The sequence below is a fragment of the Dromaius novaehollandiae genome, unplaced genomic scaffold (genome assembly GCF_036370855.1).
Source record: "Dromaius novaehollandiae isolate bDroNov1 unplaced genomic scaffold, bDroNov1.hap1 HAP1_SCAFFOLD_45, whole genome shotgun sequence".
Lineage (NCBI taxonomy): Eukaryota > Metazoa > Chordata > Aves > Casuariiformes > Dromaiidae > Dromaius > Dromaius novaehollandiae.
This window is the reverse complement of record NW_026991505.1, coordinates 177,899-203,496: the sequence shown is the minus strand read 5'-3', so window position 1 is coordinate 203,496 and position 25,598 is coordinate 177,899. Positions and strand designations below refer to the sequence as shown.

The 25,598-nt window shown below is 42.5% G+C and overlaps 3 protein-coding genes across 3 annotated transcripts; all 3 read left to right on the top strand.

The window, feature by feature from the left end:
* The first annotated feature begins 329 nt into the window (after positions 1–329).
* LOC135327024 (gap junction alpha-9 protein-like) lies at positions 330–1,207 on the top strand. Its single transcript, XM_064504649.1, is given in 2 exon segments — positions 330–750; positions 753–1,207. Coding segments are annotated over 2 exon segments (876 nt in total).
* Positions 1,208–3,076: 1,869 nt separating this feature from the next.
* LOC135327023 (c-Myc-binding protein-like) lies at positions 3,077–9,320 on the top strand. Its single transcript, XM_064504648.1, has 5 exons — positions 3,077–3,091; positions 3,294–3,372; positions 5,330–5,378; positions 6,387–6,516; positions 9,196–9,320. Exons 1-5 carry the CDS (start codon positions 3,077–3,079, stop codon positions 9,238–9,240), a joined length of 318 nt encoding a protein of 105 aa, XP_064360718.1. The 3' UTR covers positions 9,241–9,320.
* A 2,400-nt stretch (positions 9,321–11,720) lies between these two features.
* On the top strand, positions 11,721–24,770 carry LOC112985210 (ras-related GTP-binding protein C). Its single transcript, XM_064504644.1, is given in 10 exon segments — positions 11,721–11,837; positions 11,840–11,873; positions 11,929–12,023; positions 17,380–17,583; positions 18,366–18,565; positions 19,418–19,532; positions 21,044–21,186; positions 23,170–23,315; positions 24,368–24,466; positions 24,469–24,770. Coding segments are annotated over 10 exon segments (1,197 nt in total). The 3' UTR covers positions 24,513–24,770.
* The last annotated feature ends 828 nt before the right edge of the window (positions 24,771–25,598 follow it).

Below are 25,598 nucleotides of genomic sequence, written 5' to 3'. Positions count from 1 at the left end.
TCCATCCCTAGCAAATATAAGTTCAATGTGCAAAGCTTGCATTCCTGTAATTGCTCCCTTAGTGAAATAAACTGTTTTAAAATATGAAATTGGCTCACACAGATGGAAGATGGCAGGGGTTATAACTTTTCATTGGATGCCACGGGCCTTTAACGTTGCAGATTTTTGTAAAGAAAGTGTCATTTTTTTAAATTCATTTATCTTAAAAAAGTACTGATGATGGTTCTTCTAGCGGAATTTTCTTGGTAATACATTAAGGAAGGACTGCAGCTTTTACAATATGCGATGTTTCTTTTTTCTCTCATACATTTTAGTGTTAAGATGGCAGAATGACCCTGGGAGACTGGAATTTCCTCGGTGGCATTTTAGAGGAGGTCCACATTCATTTTACTATTATTGGAAAGATTTGGCTAACTATCCTCTTCATATTTCGAATGCTTGTTCTTGGGGTGGCAACTGAGGATGTTTGGAATGATGAACAACCAGAATTTATATGCAATACCGAGCAACCTGGTTGCAGAAATGTGTGCTATGATGAGGCCTTTCCTAGCGCTCTAATAAGATATTGGGTCTTGCAAGTTATATTCGTGTCTTCCCCTTCCTTGGTGTATATGGGTCATGCTTTATACAGACTAAGAGCCTTAGAAAAAGAGAGGCAAAAAAAGAAAGCTCAGGTCAGAGTGGAACTTGAAAGCACTGAATTAGAAATGACTGAAAATCGAAAAAGGCTGGAGAGAGAACTCCGGCAGTTGGATCAAAGAAAGCTAAACAAAGCACCCCGAGAGGCTCTTTGGTCTGCACTTACGCGATACGTATTTTTACTAGATCTGCAGTGCAAGCCGGCTTTATGATTGGGTAGTATCTTCTGTATGGTTTTCAGCTAGATCCCCTTTATAAATGTCAGAGAGATCCATGTCCAAACATAGTTGACTGCTTTGTATCAAGACCAACAGAAAAGACAGTGTTCATATTATTTATGCAGTCAATAGCAACTGTGTCATTGCTCTTAAACATCTTAGAAATTATCCACCTAGGATTCAGAAAAATTAAAATGGGACTCTGTGGACAGGATAAAAACAAGGATGACCTCGATGACTTCTACGTAAATAAATCTAAGAAATACTCTGCAATACCACGCTCTCCTTTGGGAATATCTGCAACTCCACAAAAAACTCTTCCTTCTGCACTTACTGGTTACACCTTTTGAACGTGCCGTGTTTCAGTCTATTCAGAATAACCGTGCAGAAAGTAGCAACAATTACGCCCATCACAATCAGGAAAATAAACTGCCAGAGCAGAGGCCAGCTACAAATGCTTTAGACAATCAGATTCAAAATACTAGCACAAATAATAATGAAGGCTTAATTAGGGAGCTAATTACTGAAGAAAATGATTCTCAAAAAGAAGCTGAAAAGAAACATTTCCTTGTTTGTACTCAGAGTGCAGATGCAGCTTCAAGCATGTGCTTGAGAAGCTTTGCTGAAACGCCATCTCAAACTTCACTGCAGTCTGATCCCCTTCCTATTAACAGTTTAGGAAGACAACGTGGAGTCAGCACCTCATGGAACTGCTCTGCAGTGGTTGAGAGTGCAGGGCCCTCAACAAATTCTCTCCAAAAGAATGGCGACAGAAGACCGAGCAGTTTCAGTGCGAGCAAAAGCCATGCTACTTCCAAAACAGACTCAAAAAACCTCAGCTGACCAGACGCTCCCGACTCCGTCGGAGAGGTGAGCTCAGAATCCAAACAAAGTAGAAACTGCGACAGTCCTCAGCCTTTCCCTCCGTCTAGGCGAATATCGTTGTCAAGTAATGCCAGCAGCAGGTGTGCCCCCGCTGATCTTCAAATTTAGTGTGAATTAACAAGTAAATAACACCAGTGAATGCTACGAGAATGACTGGACATCGCAACATAAGTAACAGCTACTTTGAAGAGTAGCTAAATTATTCAACTTTAACCAGCTCTTTCACATAGATAACAAAGTTGTGTAGAGCTTTGCTTATTAGCTAAGCAACCGTTAAACACTGTATTTACTTTTTTTTTTTTAATAAAAAGATGACTTAAACCCCAGTGTATAAGCTTTTCCATTACCCTTGCACCTAAAGAGGAAAATGTAAATCCTATAAATCCACATATTAGGCAAAGTAAGGAAAGTCCAAGTTAAAACTTCGGGCCTAGCGAAATACAAGGATTAAAACTACAGGCGATAATATTTAAACTGAACAAAATTAGACACAAACACAGTCTAAAAATATATATCCAAATTAATACTGCTATTGTAGCTTTACTCTTTGCATCTTCTGGTGTAAAATTTTCAGTGGGCACGTAAATTTGTGTTAATGCATATTTGCATTTAATGTGCCTGTATTAAAAAGCCTAGTATTTAATGCACTCTTCTTCCACTATCTAAATAATAGAAACATTAGCATTCAGATGCTCACAAACAGAATTTGTCATTCAAAGTTCTGTTGGTTAAAGATAAGATACCAAATAATCTGTTTTCTTCCTGCTGTCGATAGGGGATTTTTATTTGCTTTTTTCTTTGGGGGGAGGGGACATGTGTCAAAAACTGTTTCATCGCAGTGCCTTGCCAATAGGAAATTTTAATTTTATTCCAGTGCAAACCGGAGACACTGAAGAAAAAGAAGTGGAAAAAGACCCTGAAACTGCAGGCATAACATTGTAAAATAGGTTCTTTTTTATGGTGACAACAAGAACCGGATTTTTTGTCCGTTGGTATCGCTGTGTCTCACCAAAAGAAAAAAACATAATTATTCCTACTTTACAGATAGGCCCGGGGAAGTGGACTTGCTTTTGGACGGGAAGATTTCACGGCGCGTGGCTCTTCGATGCCCCTCGGAGCGGGGAGGGCGGCCGGGGCCCGCGCCGGGCTAAGCGCCGAGCGGCGCGCGGGGGCGGCGCGGGCGGGCGGGCGGGCGGAGTCAGTGCGAGGCGGAGGGCCGGGCCGGGCCTGGCCGCAGGCCCCGTCGCCATGGTGACCGCCGGGAAGCCCTCGCGCCGTAAAGGCCGAGGGCGCAGGCGCGCAGGCGCCGTTGGCGTTGGAGCTGGGCGGGCTCGATGTCGCGTTACAAGGTAGGAGGAAGCGCGCGGGCCCCGGCGGCCGCCGCCGCGTCGCCAGGAGGCCGCGGAGCGGGCCAGGTCCCGCCTAGCCCGGCTCGCCGTGCCGTCTCGGCGGCGGGCCGGGCCGGGCCGGGAGGGGCACGGAGCGGAGCGGAGCGGGGCGGGGCGGGGCCCGGCCCGGCACGGCGCGGCGCTCTGACCTGTGCACATCCTTCCCAACGCCGCGGACTTCAAGCGGGAGCAGTTCCGCCGGTACCTGGAGAAGTCGGGGGTGCTGGACACGCTCACCAGGGGTAAGTGCCGGGCCTGGGCCGCGCCGCGCCGCTTCCGCGCGGGGGGGCGAGGCCCGGCCGCAGCTCCCTCCGCGGCCGCCAGCGGCAGCGCTCGCCCGGGAGCGCCGTGCGGCAGCGAAGCTGGGCCGGGCTGGGCGCCGGGGCGGCGCGCCGTGCGTGCGGGGAGACGTGGCCAGCCAGCTCCGGCGAGCTGACTGCGTTGCTGGGAGTTCGTGCGTTTATTGCCTTTGGACAGGCTGTTACGGGAAGGGTGGAAATACTGGAGTAACGTAAAGGCGGTTCCCTTCTCCTCTCCCTGTCGCGTTGGAGACTTCTCTCATGCGACCAGAGCACTTCTCTCTATGCTTGCTCTTGGAAACAGAATTATTTGGGGGTCTTGCATGGCCAGAATGCTTGAGGCAAAACATAGAGTGGTCTCTATTCTAAGCGTTCTATTTAAAAAGATCCTTTCTTGAGTAGAACTTGGAGCTTCTCTGAAATCTTGTGAATTTAAATGACTAAGTATCCATATCTGAGAAGGGCAAATACTTATGCTATGCTTTAAGCCTCCTCTGACTTTCTGTATGGCCCAATATCCTTTAAGTTCTTCTGTTCTCTCTTTTTTTTCCCTTCAAATAGTATGTTAAAGCCCATTAACATCTCTGCTTGAAAAGTATGCTGTTTAAAAAGAGAATGACGAATCTAGTGTGTCAAGCAAATGGGTTTTGTGCTTAAGACTGTTGGCCTAGAGCATATGTAATACTCGATTTCTTTGTAGATGTATCGGTACTAAGCATCCTCTGTGATGGCAAAACGCATCTTCCAAGCAGCGGCGTACTATTTTTGTTTCTAACTTAGGTGATTGGTTTTAAACTAATGTAGCTGTGCAGTTTGGACATCAGAAGCTGGGAGAAGGACACCTAAGTCCCCCGTAAATATTACTCAGAAAATATTTATAAAAGCAAACAGCGTCTATGGCTATGTGTGTGCATTTGGGGCAAGTATATATTTGGGAATTTTCTAATGATTCACGGGACTGAGTATTCCATATATGGAGTTGGTATGTATATGGCTTGTTTTATTTAAACTGTCAGGATACTGATGCTTGTGCCTGACCTGCCTGGCACTCTGTCCAACAGAACCCAGATCCATAAAGATGATTACTGAAGTGATGAACCCCGTGTACTCTGACAGTAGCCATTTAGTTGTCTAATTGTAGGTGTTCGGTGGAGGTTTGCTTTTATACTGAAAGTTACAGAAGTGCTGCTGATGTCTTGCGGTTCAAAGATCTAGCCTAAGCAGAAATAATAGTTTCTGAAGTGAGAGTCTCAAAATAGTTGGAATTCCCATTTTGGTGATGAGAGCTAATGCTATAGTTGCACGTGGAAAATGCCACATTTGTCCAGGCTGTTCGTTTCTGTGTTCTGAGCTAGAACAGCCTAATGCTGTGGGTAGGGGAATCGATGCAACTTCTGAGTAGCTGTTACTGTACTTATACAGGCATACCTCAGAGATGTTGCGGGTTCGGTTCCAGACCACCGCAATAAAGCGAATATTGCAATAAAGCGAGTCACGTTAATTTTTTGGTTTCCCAATGCATATAAAGGTTATGTTTACTCTATACTGTAGTCTATCAAGTGTGCAATAGCATTATGTCTAAAAAAAAAAAAAGTACATAATCTATCGCTTAAAAAAATGCTAACCGTCACCTGAGCCTTCTGAGGTTGACGCAGGGTTGCCACAAACCTTCAATTTGTAAAGACCGCAATATCTGCGAAGCGCAATGAAGTGAAGCACGATAAAGTGAGGTATGCCTGTACAGTCAAAGGAAATGGGTGAAAATCTAGTTAAACAGAAGTTTTTTATAAATGTGGAACTCAAACTTGTATGCCTTCTGACTGTTTCTGACTGTTGGTACATGCTCTGAAACTTAAGTTTCGTGTACTGCTTGCGATTGCTGAATGCTTTTTATTTCCAGTGTTGGTAGCCTTATATGAAGAGCCAGAGAAACCGAACAGTGCACTGGAGTATCCTTTTTCTCTTCTATGAACTGTTCATAGAGACTTAATGCAAAATTATTTTTGACTCCTAGATGGACTGGAGAGACTTGTACGGACGACTTAAACTTAGAACATAACTCTTGCATGTTTTTAGTTAATAATAGCAGTCTTGCAAGTGGCTCTTGATCAACAAAGTACAGCAGATGATTGGAAACTCCTCTTAAGCTGAACTAGCTGCTTCTAACAACCTTAAGGCTGCTGATATTTCCAAACCGGTGTTTTTCTGTTGCTGGCTGCCGTTTATCACCGAACAGTTTTACAAGCACATGTAAAATTGCTCTTGGCTAAGAACCTCTCTGGGCAGAGAGCTAACAGGAACTCTGGCAGGATGTAAGAGAGCCATGCACATCAGTATGACAGCAGTTACAAAAATAAGTTTCAGGCTATTACAGAATGTTGTAGGAGACCCGCAACATCAGACTTGATTACATACTGTATCTGTGGTTTCTGATGTCTCTTCTATTTCCTGACACTGGTGTGTGTGTGTGTGTGTGTGTGTGTGTGTGTCTGTCTGTCTGTCTGTCCCTCTCTCTCTCTCTCTCTCTCTTTTATTTTTAACACAAAAGGGCAAAAAAAAAAAAAAAAGCAAAGCTTTTGTTTCTTGCTGTTTCTAAGCAGCCTGCTTTTTTGGCTATTTCTTCTCCCATTGCTTATTCTTTTTTCTTTTTTTTTTTACTCTTCAAAACATAAGCTGATATGCTACCGTCCTTTGCATTAAAAAAAATAAGGTGGGTGTAGCAAAACATTCGCATTTGTCTTGTATTCAGTGATGCCTTTATTTTAGGAATTTGCTGACAAATTTAAAAGCTTTCTTATTTTTGTAACTTACTCCTGCAGGATAAAAAATACGGTAGTAATGTGAATGGTTTAATGCAATTTCTGGCATGTTTATTCCAGCACCAACTTAATCGCACGTTAAAACTAAAATCCAGTTATGCTGTCTAACTGAAGAAATACTTAACATCTAAATATCAGCTTTCTGAAACATCGTCTAGGAGCTTCAGCTCCTGAAAATCCAGAAATAGAGGCACTTCGCTGTGAGGTGGCAGAGATGAAAGAAAAATATGAAGCTGTGTTGGAAGAGAATAAAAATCTCAAAAGCAAGGTAAAAGTCTACGTAGTGTTCCTAAGTAGTTCCATATTTCACAACAAAAAGAATACTTTGATACTTACAATACAGCTAACTTTCTTTCAGTGTAGTAACCAATAAATGTTGTTGCATTGTTAGCCTAGTGCCTGAGGAATATTAACTCTTTCCTGATTTCCACCTAGTGAAGACTTTTTGATGGGAAAGAGGCTTTTCCTGTAATATGGCATTGCTAACATACATGTATGTGCATGTATGTATATATTTTTTAAGGGTCAGTTAATCTCATATCTTCATTTGATCCCATCTGGATGTTTTTAAATTGTTTGATATTATATAGCTCATGCTTCCACAAGAGCTTTCTTTTAATTAAAAAAAAAAAAAAAAAAAAAGGAAAAAAAGGCTAATATATAACCATAAAACCTTTCAAAAGGCTGAGGGAGGAAAAGTATATATTAGTTTCTGTGCCCCTACACCTGATTTGCCGGTGGAGGCACCTTATCCATGCAAAACAACTAACTTTCACTTCAACTAAAGCAACTCTGGTGTGCCTGTATCTGCAAAGAGAGTGGATCTGAAGTGCTAGCTAATGCAAACCTATGCTTTTATGGGTCTCCAGGCTGTCTGAAACAGTTCTGAGATGCGGACAACTTCCTCCCACCTCAGAGTACCAAGTGTAAACCTGACAACATTAAAGAAGCAAACCCTCACTTCTAGTGTTATAGTATAGTACGGGATAATAGCCGATGCTTACGTTCCACTATGGATTTTTGTGTATTTGTTTGAGAAATATGGCTGTTCTCATAAATGAACTTCCCTACAGTTTTTTATAGGAAAAGACCACCACAAGTTCTGTATTTATGTAGGCGATAGAAAGTATGTGGGGGAAGGTCTTTTACATAGCTGCCTTAGTTTGGGGAGAAGGGGTTCTGGGGCATTATTCCTTTTTATTTCTCTTCTAGAGTGCCCTCTTGCTTTCTCAGTAGCTCTTTTCCTATTCCTGTGGTTCCAGGGAGTCCTCGTGGTCACACTTGTTTGTGCTGACTAGGAAAAATGGCCAAGACCCTGAAGTTTAGGGGGTGTTGCAATAGACTGCTTGATGTAGTTGACTTAAAAATGCAACTGATAGTGGATGTGTGAAAGTACCCTAACTTGGGTCTTCAGAAGAAAAACATCTTTTAAAGAAGTCAAAACTTGTTCCATAATCTTTGGGTTACTTGATATATGTTTTGAGGTATACCTGCAGTATTTGCTGCTGCTTTTTCAAAAGGGAAACTTTCTGCTTACTAAGAACACGTATCTTGACGTGCTGTGTTTCAGGGACTTTGGAACTTGCCTATCGGAGCGCACACTGATGCTAGCTCCTGGTACCAAATAACTTTTTTTTGAACTGTTATTCCCCACCCCACAACCTCATAATTTCTTAAACGGTAGAACTAGCCTATGGCTTGTAATTGAAAAATATTGGTACCTCAAAACTGTTTCACAAGCACTATTCTCTTACTTCTTGTGTTTTGAGCTTTGTCCCTCTTTGAACGTTCACTCTTGCTTCACTTGTTTTCCAATATTAATGTATTTGTGTTTCTTTCTTTCCATTATCTTCTACCTGTGTTTCTGAAACACAGTAGAAGTTCACACTGAAGGAATACAGAGTAGACCAGCGTTTAGCCTTTTTTCAGCAGTCCCGTCGCACAAAATACGTCCCTTTAATCATGCATTTATCGGTAACTTGAGTCATGTCCTAATAGGTGTTCCACCTCAGTTGGATTGTTGTGTGATCTGTTCTTTTTCCTTACATTTACTGGTCAGAATCTCATGGAATTCCGGTGTCTGTGGGAGGAGGAAGAGTAGTTACGTCCTTCATGGAAAAGGAAACGGACTTCAGTTTGTATGCTGGTAGTCTTTTGTGGTTTCACAAAATGCTGATTGAGCAGCTCTTGCTAGTAGCCTAGTGACTTGATTTAATTAAGTATTGCTGCAAGGAACACATTGGTATTTTAATCTGTTTTGGTTTAAAATTTTTTGACTTCCTTCTCCCACAAATTGCTAAGTGAAGAATCTTAAGTGGGGAAAACTAGACTGGCAAATTCCAGAGGCTCGGTCCTAACATTTGAGCTGTTTTTTGAAGCTTGGGCTTGTCTTTCATGAAGGTGTTTACTTGATTTCAGTTGCAAATGTATTCTTGGCAATAACTTTCCAAGTAAAGGTCGTACTTTAATGCACACTTTCCTGGGCCATACTGTCCAGAAAACATAGTGAAAACTGGAATGATTTCAGGAGATGTTGGTTTGGATACTGTTGCTATGACAACTGCTTCGTTCAATCATATTCTGGTAAAAGTCAAAGAATATAAGATATTAATCAGTATCGGGTGCCATTTTTGATGAAAAGTACTTCCTAAGATGCAGAGTGAGAAACAGTTTAAAAACTAAGTGCAAGACTGATGTTTAAAAGTGTATTTGCAAAGCCTCCTTTTTATAGCTGCAGGATTAGACAGTGCAGCAAGTCAGTGTTTTGAGCGAAGGATTATTTTGTTGTCTAACTTGAAAATGGACTTGCATAAATATCAGTGGTGAATTAGAATGCACAAGATAAGTGCAGCGTTACTGGGAGAAAATGTTTTTTTCCACTTATCTTAATATGGAAAGTTTATTGAGAAAGCTGCCACTAACTAAGTTCCTCTTTTTAACTCCACAGCTGGCTCAGTATGAACCACCTCAAGAAGAAAAGCATGGTGAATAGCCACTAGTTTCTCCTTTAATGCCTTGACTGAATAAAGGGCTTCCTGAGAACTGCAGTCCTGACTTCTTTTGTGTGTGTGAACTCTGAATGCATACCTAGTTATCTCACTTTCTTAAAATGAAAAAAAAAAAAAGTCAGTATCGTGAGTGTACCGCTATTTTTGTGTAGCTAAAGCAGCAACTGGTGGGTTCAGGCATATTTGCCAACCTCTTTTCTTTCTTTAAGAAAGGGTGGTGATTATGACAAACCTGAAGCTGGTAGGGTAACTGTCTGCTCAAGCGTTCTGTAACAGAATGGATATGGTTGTGTGAAGCGATGGATATACCACATTGCCGGAAATGCAATACCAACTGAACTTGCCCTTTTTGTTTGCATAATGTGTACCTATTTCTGTGTAGTTCATGTCTACAATCCGGCTTCAGAAACCAGACCTTGGAGAGTAGCTCAAGATACCACTTGGATTGTTCTTGACAGAATACAGAATTCTGACTTCTAACGGCTAGCTGTCCTGCGCAATTGGAGCGAGTGGTGCATACCATAGTAAGATACGGAGAGTTTGCCATATGATTCATATAATGTGGAAAAGAAAATCCATAATGCTTTTTTTTTTTTTTTTTTTTAGGTACGGCAGAAAATCCGAGAGGTGCGTGTGACTTGTGATTTCTCATTTCCCTCCAGGTTCTGTGGCCCCTACTTCTCTGAATCAACTTTGCAACTCTTCTCAAATGTAAAATTATCCTTCACAAGAGAGAGACCTCTCAGAGAACAACACTTTTCTCCTTTCCTGAAACTAGGTACTTTAAAGGCAACTGATGGCAGGAAAAATGAATGAGCAAACCCCCCCCCCCCAAACTATAGCTTTTTTTTTTTAATGTATTAGATCTACTTGCTACTAGTTCAGCTTTTTTCTAGGATGAGTACTGCAGCTAGTCTACAGGTGTGGTAGGATGCAGCAGAATTTTTGTTAACATCAGTGTGCAAACTGAAATCAAGGGCTAGTAAGTATAATTACTCCTCTGCCTCTTTGTCACCTTGAGAGACAGGGGTGGGACCCGGGGAATGAAGAAATCACTAACCCATCAGTGTAAAAGGGAAAATTGCAAACCTGGCAATTTGTTTGTATAAATGCTACTTGAAAAGTTGGAGGGGTGTGCTTGATTTGTGGGAGACCACCGAGCACCCAGGCTTGCGCAGCTCTGAAATAAAGAAGCAAATGTCTCTCCTGAGTGTGTAATTATTGGCTTATTGCACACGGGGCAAGGAATCCGCTTTTCGGACATCATCATCACTGTCCCTAGGCAGGCTGTTTACCTTTACTGTTGCCGTTTCTGCTGATGGCTGTGTCTTCATTCCTGGGGTCCCGCCCTTGTCTCTCAAGGCTCTGACAAAGAGGTGTTGTTCCAGCAATTAGCACTGCCCCAGCAGGGACAGTAGGTGTTATCTCCCAAGGTCCTGACAAAGGGGATACAATCCAGACCCCCCTAATCAACACTGTTTCAGCAGGGAGAGGAGGCTTTGTTCCCCAGGGTCCCGGCGCCCAAGCAGGCCTCACTTCAAAGCCTTGACATCCTCCCTTTTGGAGTGCGAAGCACAGGAATGCAGACTGCTTGTAACTCCCTTATCATTCCAGCTTGAACCAGCTCTCAGGCCCCTTTTCTTACTGAACTAGGTAAAAGTTCATTATTTTATCTAAGTGCGGCCTAAGGCTTCAACAAATTTAGCCACTCATGCTAAGCAGGTTTTACAGAAGTTGTGCTAAGCAGCTACCTCTAGACAGTTTCAGCTCAATATTCTTTAACACTTAGTCGATGTAGTTCTGGGTCTGGAAGGAAGCCCTGGTTCAGACACCAGCCCAGAGGACAGTAAACCCTGCTCATCCCTTTCATTGCTGTATTCCGTTCCATGTGAAACCCAACCACTGCTGACCCTGCTGTCTCAACTACTTTCCCCCTTCCCCTGTGGAACTGGCTTTGTTACAACCCCAATTTGAGGCTTGGGAGCCTTACATCCGGATTGTATCAAACAGCAAATATTTGTTAGAACTTGTGTCAGATGTGCCTGTCTATGCGAATGATGCTGGTAGACTACTAAGGAGTGTTTAACGAACGCGCAGCACCTAGCTTTATCTGCGCACATCGCGTGCGTTTAAAACCGGCTCGTTCCTCGCTGCAGAAAGCACCTCCGCCCACCTTCACGCTGCTTTTGCGCGCCGATGTGGGCGCCACAACGGCCGCGCGGTGCCGCCTCCCCCGCCGGGCGCCAGGCCCCGCCCCCCGCCGCCCCGCGCGCTCACGGGCGGCCGCGCTCTCAGGCGGTCCGCGTCGTCTGCCCGGCAACACCCTCCCTCGCTGCCTCCCTGAGCCAATCAGCGCCGTGGAGCTTGCTGCTGGCCAATCCGCAGAGGGCTGCGTGGAGTCGGGTTGGGTTGGGCGGGCGGGGCGGCGCTGGGGGCGGGGGGCAGGGGGCAGGCACGGGCGGAGATGGCGCTGGAGTTCGGCGCGGCGGAGGAGCCGGCTCTGGTTGGGGGTAGCTTCGGGGCCGCGGACTCGTTTCCCAAAGACTTCGGCTACGGGGAGGAGGAGGCGGCGGAGCTGGAGGGGGAGACGGCGGAGGCGGCGGAGCTGGAGGGGGAGGTGGCGGAGCGGGAGGGGGAGGGGGAGGCGGCGGAGGCGGCAGAGGCGGCGGAAGGGCCGGGGCCCGGCGGCGACGCGGGCGGCGCGGACTCCAAGCCCTGGATCCTGCTCACGGGGCTGCGGCGCAGCGGGAAGTCTTCCATCCGGAAGGTGAGGGGCGGCCGGCCCCTGCTGCTGCCGCCGCCGCCGCCCCGGCGGCGAGCGCTCTCGGTTTCGCGTTGCTCTGTCGGCAACTTCCCCGTTTCCGCGCGGTGGTGTGCGGCGGGGCTAGAGCGGAGGGCGCCTGCCTCGGGTCGGCTGCCGTGGCGATGAGGCTGTGCAGCGTAGGTCGTAGCCTTTGTAGTTCTCCGGCTTAACACCTTAAAAATAAAAAGCAAAGATGCTGGCGTGAAATTTATCATCAGGTGTCGTCTTACGCCCATGAAAACTCGGTGCACTTCCGGTGAAAAGAAGGGTTGAGCTGTGGAGGAAAAGATTGTGTTTTATGCTACCGGTTTGCCTTTTAATCCTTTTAAAGCGACTCCTGCTTCTGTGTCAGCAGAAGGGCAGGCTCCAGTTTATTTGGGTACTGTAGCCCAAACGAAGCTTTTCTTAATAAGACAAAAGCGAACGTGCTCAGGTGCAGTATAGCTCAGGAAAAGCGTAGTGCTAAGAATGCTCCTTGTTTCTCTGTCCAACTTTTTTATGTACGGTCCCTATTACGAGGTTCTGTGAAGTTTGCGGGAGGGAATTGTCAGTGAAATGCAGTGGCTCACGAGCTCTTGACTTACGGGCCTCGAACCTGCTTCTAATGGAAGTGCGGAATCCTTCAGAGCTTTCCTTGAAGGTGTTACCCAGAGAAGCTTTTTGCAGATATTGAAGTATAGCAGGTAGGAGTCTGCTTTTAGCCATCGTGTGCAGACTGCTCAGTAATCCACAGACTACTATACCAGTGGCTTCTAATCTGATGACCTCTATCTTCTGCTGCAGGCATATCCTTTTCTTTGGATAAAGTTTGCAAAATGTACTGTGTCTGTGAGAAGACTCTTCCATTGTGCTATCTGAAATATGACAGACAGGGCTGTCATTGCTTTTTGGTCTCTCTAGTTATCTGTGCAGTATTCAGGCCTAATGCCCCCACCGTATGTAAAGATGTAGCGATTGCATTGAAACCGTTCCTGTAAGCCTCTAATCACGTGAGTACAACAATCATTTGCTGACTCTCATTAGAGATCTTATTACATTGTCCACATTTTTGAAATGTGAACCCTAAAAAGGTAAGGCTAGGGGAAAGCAGTATCTCCAAATTTCAGCTAGATTCTTAGACTTGACAAGTAATTTTACAGACATAGTCTTTGTTTTCTTTTTCTAATGACTGAGGCCGGTAGCATCGGTTACCTGAGCACCAGTTAAAGTAGGTGTATAGGAAGGGAACAGTGTGCCATTGAGTATACAATAAGGTGTGGGATTTAGCTGCTGTAAGGCTGCAGATCTAGCTTGGGAGTTAGAAGCTGCCTTTCTCTTACCCAGGAGTTTGTGCTGGTGCCTGAGTGAACTACCACGGGAATAATGTGAGAGACTCTTTTCTGGAGTATGAAGTTTCTCTTCCTCAACAGCCTCCCAGCTTTTACATCTGTCTAGTCTGAAAATAGCCAATACTGGACCTGACCCTTCTGTCTGGGGACTAGTTCTTGTTCATCTTGTCAGAGACTACAGGAATGAGCAATAATCACTGTATCAGGAAGAGTATTTGCTTTGGGGGAATCTTGAAATTTGTGTGAAAGCGGTTAATTGCTGTGTCACTCCAGCCTTCTATTGAGCGCAGTATTATCAGGAGGCCTTTTACAACAGACGCTGATGGCCCTGGGGAAGGACTTCTTGCTTTGCTTTGGTCAAGTGGATTTTCCAGACTGCCTATTCAGAATCAGAGTGAAGTTAGGAGATGATCTTGGGAATGTGACTGTTGCTTCAGTTTATAAAATGTTTTTTTGCGGAGAGGGGGCAGACTTGCAATGTATGTAACCGGACTTAATGTTACTTAAAGTTACATAACAGGAACCTGGAGACAGTTAAGATGGAGTACCCGATTTTGAATTTGTCTCAACTCAGTCACCAAAGTTGCTGATCTACCTTCATTAGAATTATCACCAGTATATTCTTTTCCTTGTTTGTTTTTGGGGAAGGAAGGTATGTGTGGAAAAAACTAAAGCAGCAGCGTAGTTGGAGCTGCTGTATACCTTTCACTTGTAGCTGTTTTTCTTTAAAGGTGTTAAAAGACTTCACAAATTGAGGGAGCAGGGAGACAGTCAGAACAGGGCAATTAGCTAACATCTGTTCTGTAGCAGTGTCTAATGCTCCAGGAAATCTTACAGCAAGATGTAATGTAGTGCTCCTTGTAACTAGTGAATTTCTCTAATAACTGCATGTTTTCCTTCCACTGTCTCCAGCTGCTTCCATTCCTGCCCTCCTGCAGTGCCCCCCGCCCCGGGAAGGATGAAGCTGAAATTTCTGAGACCATCTGGTTGATTATGGCAGCCTGAGAAATCCCCTAAACTGAAACAGGGATTCTAGAAAGCATGAAAATGACAAAAAATTGTACACCTTACTGCTGTTAGGGAGTCCTTTGGATGTTGCTTTTTGTTGTAACCTGTGAAGCAGATTTCACTTCCAGTTAGTAGAATCTCTAAAGAATCTTGCTGCAATACTGTGCCTTTTCTCTCTTTTCAGGGACTTCCTCTCATCGGCCTGAGCAAATTCTTTAATGGACATCAGGGCAATAGAAATAGTCTTATATTATCTCAAGAAAAAGGGTTTTACAAAGTCTGAGGGGGAAAAAAAAAGGAGTTTGAAAACCCATTGTGCATTTGGAGTTATAGGTAAAGGTGCCTAGTGGCACCTAGAAAGGTGCAGAGTGATCCTGTGTTGCAGTGGAGAGACTGGCTGGTTATGATGGGCAAACTGCCTGCTTCAGTTGTACGGGGTCTCACTGTGGCATACTTTGTGGCTGTTTGAGACAACTCAGTGGAGGGTTCTTTCCTACAGGTTTCTTGTGCTGTGAAAATTCCTGGAAAAGTTCTGGCTCTGTTGTTGCCTCCCTTCTGAGGAAAAGGATATAGTTTTATCAACTGTAAGTCAGTTATTTATGTTTGCAGACAAAGTGTCTGCAAAGTGTCAAAAAAGGAAAATTATCCTGGATTTGTTACTTTTCTTAGTTCTCATCAACTTGCAATTCCCGTGTTATCTATTCTTACTTCTGGTGATTTATAGGTGTTGTTATAATGCACCTGACAAGGTCCCTTGCAATGGCAAGGTTGTTTGGTCACGTGCACTTGCAGTGTGGATGTTGTGGAAATCGTACCTCTCAGCTGAAGTATGGGATTACTGTTTCTTTGGAGGTCTCGAAAATTTTCCTTTGCATGGATCCAGACAACATTTCAGCTAGGGTGACGTTCTGATTATGAGTGAGCTCTGATATCTAAAAACAGGTGCTTCCCTGGGGAGTGCATTCAAAGTTGAATGCTGTTGGGGGAGTGAGCATGCCAGACAAGTTCACCTGATTCACCTGGTGGGTCCCAGGGAGGGTAACTACATAAAAATTGAGACAAGTATTGATTTAAAAAAAAGAAAAAAAAAAAAGCAGGAAAAAAGGAGAAAAGTTTGATACTCAAGAAACAAATCAAAAGCCCTGAAAACTTGCTGATCACAGCAGGTCAAACATGAACAGGAAATTCACAAGGCTAAACAAAAAACCACCAACAACAAAAAAAGAAATTGAAAGAGTGTATTGCAAAGGGTGTTCAAGCTGACAGTGAAATTTTCTTAAGTGCTGTAAAAGCAGGAAGACTTGTCAGGGAATTGATGAGACCGCTGGATGACAAAGATGTAAAATGAGCGCTTGGAATGGTTAAGTTGTAGCTAAGAAGCTCTACAGTTTCTGAGGAGTTTTTCTAGCCTTGTCTGCTCTGCCTGTGTATGCCTAGTGTGAACTGCTAGGTTTCAGTATTAGCTGCATGCTTCTGATCAGATTCTTCCACAGCCTTTCTTTGCTTTATCAAAGTTGCATAAGCTAGTAAGACTGGGGTTAGCTATTAGGTGATAAAAATGGAATTAGATCAAAACTGTGCCCCGGTTCCCCTATTTAATGTAAAACCAGCTGGGGAATAGTCATCTGAAGAAACACTCTGCTTTGGGAGGGAGGGGAAAGGGGGATGATGACATTGCTTCTCGGCCCCATCTGCTTTAAACTTGAGTCACTATTTCTGTCCTGCTCCCTGTGATTTCCAAAGAAAGAGTATTGATTTCCAGAATCCTTTAAAACTGCTCTTCAAACCCTGAGGAATTTCTAGCCGTTGTCATACAGCTGGTACCCATCTGAGAACTGTTCTCATTTTTCCATACAACTGTCTTGCTGTCTTAAACCTTGTTCAGATCTTGGGTTCCTCACATGTTTGCCTTGAGCAGGTGAATTTCCTTCCCCTTGTTCTTAAAAATCTAGTTTGATGTATTACTTTGTACCTCGCTAAACAATCCATTAAGTGTCCTGGGTTTTTTTTGTTTGTCTTGTAGTATAGTGTGTGTTTGATAGAGATTGCTGCGTTTGGTCTCTTTAATGGCTGGTTTCTAGAATTGTGTGAAACATATATATATAAAAAAAAGAACCATCAGTACTTCATAAATAGCGTCTTGCTTTTTGCTGTCTTAACATTAAAGCACCTCACTAGTTAGGGTGACTTTTGTAATATACAGTTCAGTCTCTTTAACATCATGTTTGCTGTTTAAGAAGGTTGCTTTAATGACAGGCTGTTTTGCTATGGGGATGCATGCTTGCATTTGTTCAGGAAAGGGCCAAAATCCCAGCTGAGGTTTTTGAGTACTAACAATTAGTACATGTAGCATCACTGCAATTTAACTATTTATTGACTAGCATAGAAACTTTAATCTTCCATTTAGGACACTTGAAGGGAGAGCGTCAACAGAGATAATTCATTTGGCAACAGATGGCAAACTACCTAGTTATTCACATATCTAAAACTGAAATCTGTTATTTTTGTACGCTTTCATTGTAGTTCAGGAGCAGTCTGGTTACATTGTGCCATAATACTCAATAGCAGACTAAAAGCAATCCTAAAAAGCAACTTCTAGGGCTGGAAAGGAACTGTTCTTAAAGCTTGCAGTTGCTTAACATAGCAGATTTATACCTGATGGTAATTGGCTATTATAGCAAAATTTGCAAATACTATGTTAGATTTACAAGGAAAAAAACGGTAGGTTGTCTTTAGGCAGTAGCATTATTTAGACTTGTAACAATGTTTTACTGAATTCAGTTGCCTAGTTCTGGTCGACGGTATGTTATTTCCTTAGCTGATGCAAGAAGCTGTCTCTTCACCGACACAAAAAGAATAAGTAGCTGTAGGATAAAGCTGTACACTTCAGAGTGGACAAACCTTGTAAGATTCAAGTCACAGAGCTTTTGTAAGTCTCTTCTACTAAGACAAAGTCAAGACTATAATTAGTATTCTTTTAACAGGTGGTATTCCACAAAATGTCTCCCAATGAGACTGAGTTCTTGGAAAGTACTGACAAGATCTACAAAGATGATATTTCCAACAGTTCATTTGTGAATTTCCAAATATGGGATTTTCCTGGACAGGTGGACTTTTTTGATCCAACATTTGATTATGAGATGATCTTCAGAGGAACAGATGCTCTAATATATGTTATCGATGCCCAGGTAAGTGCAAATCACTAAGAACAGCAAAGTTTTCTTGTGGCTTTGTGTGTGTGTGTGAGGAATGATCAGGAAACTCATAATTTATATTTTGAGATGAGTTCTTAAAGCACCTCTTGTGTATGAAAGTGCTGTGGCAACCTAACTTTTGGCGTGTGATTTAGTTTTGTGAATTGACTAGGCGGAACACATGCTCCCAATGGAGAGAGTGGAAAAGGGCAAGTACTCTGAACTTGTCCTCTTCCACCGAGTAGTGATAACCTGCGGTGCTAGGTAGTCTGAATACAGTAATCCCCTCCATCTTGCGTTGACTACTACAGAATTCTTTTAATAACAGCACACTTCTGACCTCAGTCTCATAGAACCGGTATCATTAGATATTTGGCAACTCCTAATGACATTAGGAGGGAACTCTGTTAGAGGGTACCTGGTTATTGGGACTGTCTCGATGATCGCTGCCGCATTTTGCTGGAGCTGAAGTATAACCTGCCTGTAAGGAAAGCTGCTTTAATACCCTGTGGAAATTCATCTTGTACTGTAAAGCCATAGGGCCTAGTTTTGTACGTCTGAGCATTACGTAGCTAATGAAACTTAATTTACAGAACCGAACCTAAAACTTGCTACTTGGGTTTCTGAATCTCCAAAGTATTCTTTTCTTCCATGCTTCTGTTTAGGTACAAAAGTGAAATGAAGTTCTAGTACTGAATTATTTTATCCTTGTGCAAAATGGAATAGTTATTGGAGCTAAAGCCATTTTATTAATTCCTGCCCAAACTGATTTACAGGATGACTACGTGGAAGCTTTAACAAAACTCCATACCACAGTTTCTAAAGCCTACAAGGCCAATCCAGAAATGAACTTTGAAGTTTTTATTCATAAAGTTGATGGCTTATCAGATAAGCATAAAATAGAAACTCAGAGCGATATTCATCAGAGGGCCAATGATGACCTTACAGATGCTGGGCTTGAAAAACTTCACCTTAGGTGAGTGAGACATTCTGGCATATGTGATCTTACTGTTGCTGATACGTATACAGACTAACAGCTCCTAGTTTTAACAGTGGGTTGGAACAAGGTCTTGTTAGTTCCTTAAGACTGAGCAGACTCTTACATAAGAGTTTGGCCAAGTCTCAGCTGTTTAGCTGACTAAAATAAGGCAAGCTAGCATATCATATTGTAATCAACAGATTTATTCATAAACTCAATGATAGTTCAAGGCCCTTCTTGTCTTGCTTTCATGCAGCCTAACAGGCCAAATTTGTACATATGACCTAGAGTGGCAGGGGAAAGGAAAGCTGTCTCTCTCTTCTGGTACTGGCTAGCACTGACTTTTCAGTATGATTATTTTTAAAAGCTTAGTCTCTTTCTTGGTATTTGGCTCATTGCTTAAAAAATCTTGTACCGATAAGTTTAAAACAATGCATCTCTCTGTTTTTACTGTTGTCTTGAATCTCACAGAGCGTTAAAGTATTGCCAGCATTTCAGTGCTGTGTGACAAAGTGGAGAGACCGGAACAGGATTTTAAGAGATCTAGTTAAGCATTTAAGTCTTTGGCATTAAGCATTCTGTATGCAAAGTCTGTTGTGAAAATATGCTCAAATTTTTCTGTCTCTTCTCCCATCTCGTGGAGAGGGGAGAATCTGTTTCCTGTAATTATTCAGCAAAGAGGTTCTTGATGTAGCAAGAGCAAAATACATTTGTGATGTATTTGGATCCTGGTTAAAACATCAGGCTTTGAGTGTTAGAAAACACAGCTTTAACACTTCTGTTTTAACTCTGATTATATTTTTGAGTCCTTTATTCTTTTTTTTTCTTTTCCTTCCCCGCTCATCTCAGCTTTTATTTGACCAGTATCTATGACCATTCAATATTTGAAGCCTTCAGTAAAGTGGTACAGAAGCTAATTCCACAACTGCCGACACTGGAAAATCTACTAAATATCTTTGTATCGGTAAGTGTTGAGCTGACTAATCTAACAGAATTCTAAGTGAAACTTTTGGAACAGTAGGGCAAGTTCTGCTAAGAAACACTGGCTATATCTGTGTTTGGGAGATTCAGGTGGCGCTCTGATATCGGTGTATTCGTGTGGAGCCGCTGTCTGCATTTGAAGGTCTCTATCAGAGCTAAATTGTACCAATGCATGCTTTTTCCAGGTTTCTCAAAATACTGACAAAGCATAGTTTGACTAGTTATAAGTGTTGATACAGCAGGTTTCTGCCAGCACAGTATACTAATTAGTCTGTTAAGGCACTTAATTATGTAATGTAGCTGTGGCGGCAAGAGATTTTTTTCATAACGTAAATTTGGCCTTAAGCTAAAGCGTTGATTTGATGTGGCCTGTGAGCCATTTGCCCTTGTTCTTATAGTGTTTGTGGAGGTTAATTGCGACATACGATTTTGCCGCGTTACGCTTTAAATCAAATAAAATACGAAGCCAGGAACAAGGCTGAAGTAGCCTGTCTTTCATCTAAGCTATGTTTATGAAGCTGCTACAGGCACAGGGACAGCACAGAAAAACATAGTTGGGATTGAGATGTGTGGGTCAGAAGCATCACCCTGTGCTACCGTAATGCTTGTTTCCTGTGTCGGTGGAGGACTCTAATAACCCAGCCCAGTAGATAATGGGAATGTTTATGGTACCGAGCAGCAAGAGCATTAGAGAATCAAGTGCAACTCTGATGCCAAAAGGATCGGTTGGATGTCTTCAAGACACTATCTTGGGTACACCGACTGGCTAGGAAGAAGTGAAAATAAATGTTCCTGGTACATAAACAGAAACTAAGCTTTGCCAGAAATCCATAGTGATACCTTGTGTGCGATAACTCACTTGACAGCAGAAGGCTTCTGAAATTATTATGAGCGCATGCGCTACGTCCAAGTGCTCAGTTACAAATGGGATAATAGAATTGTTTTGGTGCTCTTCCTTATTCACGACTGCCATAATATGATACTCTTCCTGGAGTCATAAGTTTAGAAGCTGACTTTATTTGCTCTGCATGTCAAGCTACGCAGCAGCTGCCTCATATAGAAACTAAACTGCCAAGATACTACAAGTATATTTTCCTACTACAAAGTAACTCATCTCTGAGTTTGCTCCAGCAGGTAAATGTGAACGTGTACCTCCTCTGGTGCTAACAGAATCACAAAAGGTGAAAATTGCTGAATTTGGGTTCTGGAAGTATAGTGAAAAGCAACCTTAATTATGATCTGGTAGCTTATAATTCTAATTCTAAATTATTCTAACCGATCCCAAGTTCTATTTTGTCAAGTAGAATGTGATGTTGGTATGTTCTACAGCAACCAGGGTGCTGTATAAACTATACACTTTGATGCTGTTTTAAGCCTCTAAATTGATTATGTTTAAACCATTACCTGCTTTAAGAATGTGAAAGTGTATGACTTCTACTGAAGATAAAATACAGTTATCTTAAAAATTCATCCAAATTCTTTCTCTTTCTGAAGAATTCAGGCATTGAAAAAGCTTTTCTCTTTGATGTAGTCAGCAAAATCTACATCGCAACAGACAGTTCCCCTGTGGACATGCAGTCATATAAGTTGTGCTGTGACATGATTGATGTAGTGATAGATATTTCCTGTATATATGGGTAAGTGATGAATACTCTTAGGAAAAAAGTCCTTAAAAGTTGTAGAATAGGTTGCAAACTATGCAAGTGGTATTGGCTTCATCATCCAGCAAGATGCTATTAATTGGTCTGTAAAGCACATTCTATCTGCAAGTAATTAGAAAAAAAGCTAACTGATTAGGTGGCTGGATCAAGCATTCGTAATCAGTTTGTTTCCTTCTTCTCCCTCCACTCATGTCCTCGGAAAACCATTTGACGTTTCTAAAAGCCAAGTATTTAATGTAAAATGTGAATACTGCCGTGTCACATTTGGCACGGTAGATGTGTGTTAATACCTACGACAATTGGTAATGATAACATACCGTAGCTCATTAGTATAACCTGTGATGGCATTGCTCTGTTACATCCCGCTATCTGGACGGAGTACCTTTTGCCAGGTCAACTCAGCTTTTGTTAACTTTCTCTGGGGAATGCATGTAGTGCTTGTTTCTTGCATTTTATGGCTGAATTATACTTCAAAATGGTTTTTGAAGTGGCTCTGGAGAAGTGCTAATTTAGAACTGTGGTCGTAGCCTGAAAAATACAGTGCTGCTAACAAATTTTGCAATGTTTAATGGCCTGTCTCCTGGATGGTCAACCCAGGGTTGAGTAGCTTTTTGTTTTGTCCTGTTTTTTAGAGGAGCGGGTGCTTAGGAATAGCTCTGCAATGCACCTCTTGCTTCAAAAGTTATTTAACTGACATTAATAATTTGCAGATATGAAGCAGTATCCTAATCTTTACTTGTAAAAACAGGCTGCTTCAGCTTAATGGAAAAGCAGAGCCACCCCCCCGCTGGCTGTAAAGTTTGTGATCTTACTGTCCTTCTAGCTGCAGGTAGTCATTGTATGGCCTGAAGTGTAAACATTCTAAAAGCAGAAATGTATTGGCTGACCCTTTCTCTCTAGAATGGCAACTTTGAATCCTTTCGAGGGGGTTGTTCTCTGCCTGCTACTGCTCTTCCTTTGTGCTCCAATGATACCCAACTGAAGTAGTTAGGAGGGTAACCTGTGGAAATATGTGGAACTAGCACCTTGTGTTTAACCTTTCTGTTCACTTCTCTGTCATGCCGTTAGGTATTAGATACAGGGAAGTTTATTCTTTGTAAAGGGCACGCCTATATTTCAAACGCTCACTAAGAACTTAGTAACGAGCATTATATTAGCTCTTTATTGTAATTTTGTAACATAAAAATTGCAGCGTAAGCTATTTATTGTAATTTTGTTTGTACCTTTTTCCTATGCAAGACTAGCACTTCTCATGTCAGACTAGTTCTATTAATCAAAGTTACAAGAGACTGGACAGGGCAGAGATAGTACTTGGACTGGAATCTCCGCTGTGACCTCAATTATCAGTATCTTCATAAAGTAAAAGAATGTGGACTAAGAAAGCCTTTGGATTAGTTTACAGAAACTAACTTCCCTGTGATGTCACTTTATTAAAATTGCATAGAACTCCTGTATTAGAATCTTCAAACCAATCATTTGATATTGTACTGTGGTCATGCAAATACAATGAGACAGGTGTGCTGCAGTGACTTTTTGGTTTGAAGGTAAACTATTTCATAACGAACGTACTATGTCCATTACGAATGCTCAGCTGTAAGCTGGAAACAATATTACCTAAATAGTCGCAGCTTTTAGTTTGCTATCAAAAGAATGTGCGCTGAGAGCTTGCTCTTAATTATGTTGAGATAAGATATTTTATTCTAGCAAAGGTTTTTTCTCTGTCTAGGTCTAGCTTTCATTTAATACTGAGAGACTTAAGAGAGGGTAGTGATCATACTTATATGATAATAATGAGACCTGAACTGCAGGTTTTTCACTTGCTCACCATTCTGTATGAGTAATGTTCTTCCTGCTGTTTCTCTACTGCATTTAACAGGTATTTAAATATTTGTCTCAAAGTTAATTAGGCATGCCTTACTATATGATAGCTTGGTGGTGCTTTAATTCTTTCTCTCTTAGGTTAAAGGAAGATGGCACTGGAAGTGCTTATGATGAAGAGTCAATGGCAATTATCAAGCTCAGCACAGCTGTCCTGTACTTAAAGGAGGTAACAAAGTTTCTGGCATTAGTCTGCATTCTTAGAGAAGAGAGTTTTGAGCGCAAAGGTAAGGACTTCCATGATGGAATGGCTTTTATCCAATAAATGTTATCAAATGTAAAAGTTTAATATGACTTTATAAATCACCTTAGTTTTGTATGACTGAATTTGTTTAATTTCTTTTGGGGGGGGGGGAGTTATACCTTCTTAGGGAGATAGGTATAAAGAGGTCTTATTTTTATTCTTGTGAGTCATTGCTCTAATCGCTCTTCTCCTGCTATTAGATGACTTGTGTAGCTAACCTGGACTATATCACTAGCATCTGCCATAGTAGACTGAATCGAATGGAGTAATGCTTATTTTGTTGTGCTGGACAGCTTTCATATTGTGACTAGGTATATTCTCTATTACACTAAAGTAACCTTTTTAACGTATGACTGAAGAAATGAACAGAGGAAGCTAGTGCAGCATATGGTAGGTACTTGCAACAGTGTTGAATGCATTTCAGATTTAACCAACTATGTAGTTGCTTCGACCTAGAGTAGATAAAAGGGATGGTTGGTCTTGCTTATATGACTGGGTAGAAATGAGAGCATAGCCTCTCATTTCAAAGTATATGACTTAAATGGGGGCAGTGCTTGCCTTAGCATTCACAGACTGTTCAAAAGAGGAAAAGTGGGTGTGTTCTCTTAATAACTTTGCCGTATTTGATCTCGACGGTTAGGACATATGTCAGCGTTGCGACCAAAAAAACTACGTGATTGTGTTCAAGTGACAATCGTGCTGCCATATTGTACTGAACTGATTCATATGTAGAAGACAGTTTTGTTTAAGGGTAGAGTCTTGTGTTGTCCCCCCATCTGCTGTTTAGTATATGTGTGTATATACACATCTTGCCTTTCAAATGAGTACCTTGTTTCTAAGCAATGAGAGAGTCTAAATAAATATTGGCATAAGTAAGACTTGACTGTTAAATTTTTTGAACCCTGGTTCATACTAAAAGAAGTAGTGAAATAGCTGTTTATTAAATGAAAAATGTTGTTAACTGTCAACTCTGATTATATAAATGTGCCAAGCCGAGCACACTTTTTCCTGTCCCCTTCCCCTCCTTCCCAACAGGTCTGATAGACTACAATTTTCACTGCTTCCGCAAAGCTATTCGTGAGGTCTTTGAAGTAGGTGTTGCCTCCCACAGAACCTGCGGCCATCAAGCAAGCACCTCAAAGCAGTGACTCACAATGGCACACCTAGGAATACAGTCTAGAGGAAAATTAAAGACATGTGACAGACTTTTGTCAGCTCTTCAATCCAAAGTTAAGTTTTTGTGGAACAGGAGAAGACTGGTCTGAAAGCCTGGAGTATGTTTCACAGGAGAAGAGTGACGCTAACTGTGGAACGGCAGCTTGTAACTTGTGTTGGACATCTGAAACTACTGTAAAAATGCTTTGAGGCCAGTGGAGTTAGAAATGTTAATTTGAAATGGGCTTTATTCCAAGTATGGTGTTTTTGCAGTTTGCAGTCAGATTTTAACAGTCTGGCTGTGACTGAAGGAAAGACTGCCCGGTCAGAGATTACAAATGATTGAGTTGAGTTTAATGTGAAACACTGAATAGTCAGTTGCTCAACTCTTTTTTGTTAATTATTCTGTAGAATATCTCTTTGTTTTTCCTTGAGTTTAATATTTTGTCATGTAAGAAAATTGGTGATGTTAATACTTAGGCTTGTGTTGTTGTTACTTAGGCTTGTTGTTTCTGCACAGTAAAACAATAAACAGTTGCTTTATTCTTTGCGCTCATCTCTGTGGTTCCTGCTGTCGTTTTGCCTGAAGATGATGCCCGGGGAGGAGGTTACACATTGTGTCTGGGGCTGGGAGCTGGTCCCCGAGTCCCTTGCACTTTGGAGTCCCTGTGGTTCCCAGGGAACCTGGTGCTGTTCCCAGAGCTGCAGGGACTTTCCCTTGCATTGCCTGGGCTCTTGGGGGTGTTTCCCATCATTGTGGGGGCAGCCAGAGCCCCTGCAGGGCTGTGCGAGGTCCCCAGACTGCTTCTGGATTTGCTTTCAGCACTCCCCAGTGTCCCTTGTGGGTCTGGGCCAGGGCCTGTGAGCCTGGAGTGGGGAGACAGAGTTTCCATGGGGATGGGGGGAGCCTGCAGGCACCATGTTGTCAGCTGCACTGAGCCCTGTGACATGCCATATGGCCCCTCTGGTGTGCACCAAGGCCCTTCATTTGTATTTTGCTTTGCCCCAGAGCCCTGCATTTGCCCTCTGATGCTCTCAGGACCCCTCAGTTGGCATTTTGGGTTGCCCGCAAGGCCTCCGTGTGCCTTTTGGTGGGCCCTGTGGTTGTTTT

Excerpts from the sequence above, each read along its gene's own strand:
- LOC135327023 (XM_064504648.1), top strand. Across the intron at positions 3,373-5,329 it reads GCTGGACACGCTCACCAGGG|TGTTGGTAGCCTTATATGAA; the intron begins GTAAGTGCCGGG and ends TTTTATTTCCAG. Across the intron at positions 5,379-6,386 it reads AAACCGAACAGTGCACTGGA|CTTTCTGAAACATCGTCTAG; the intron begins GTATCCTTTTTC and ends TCTAAATATCAG.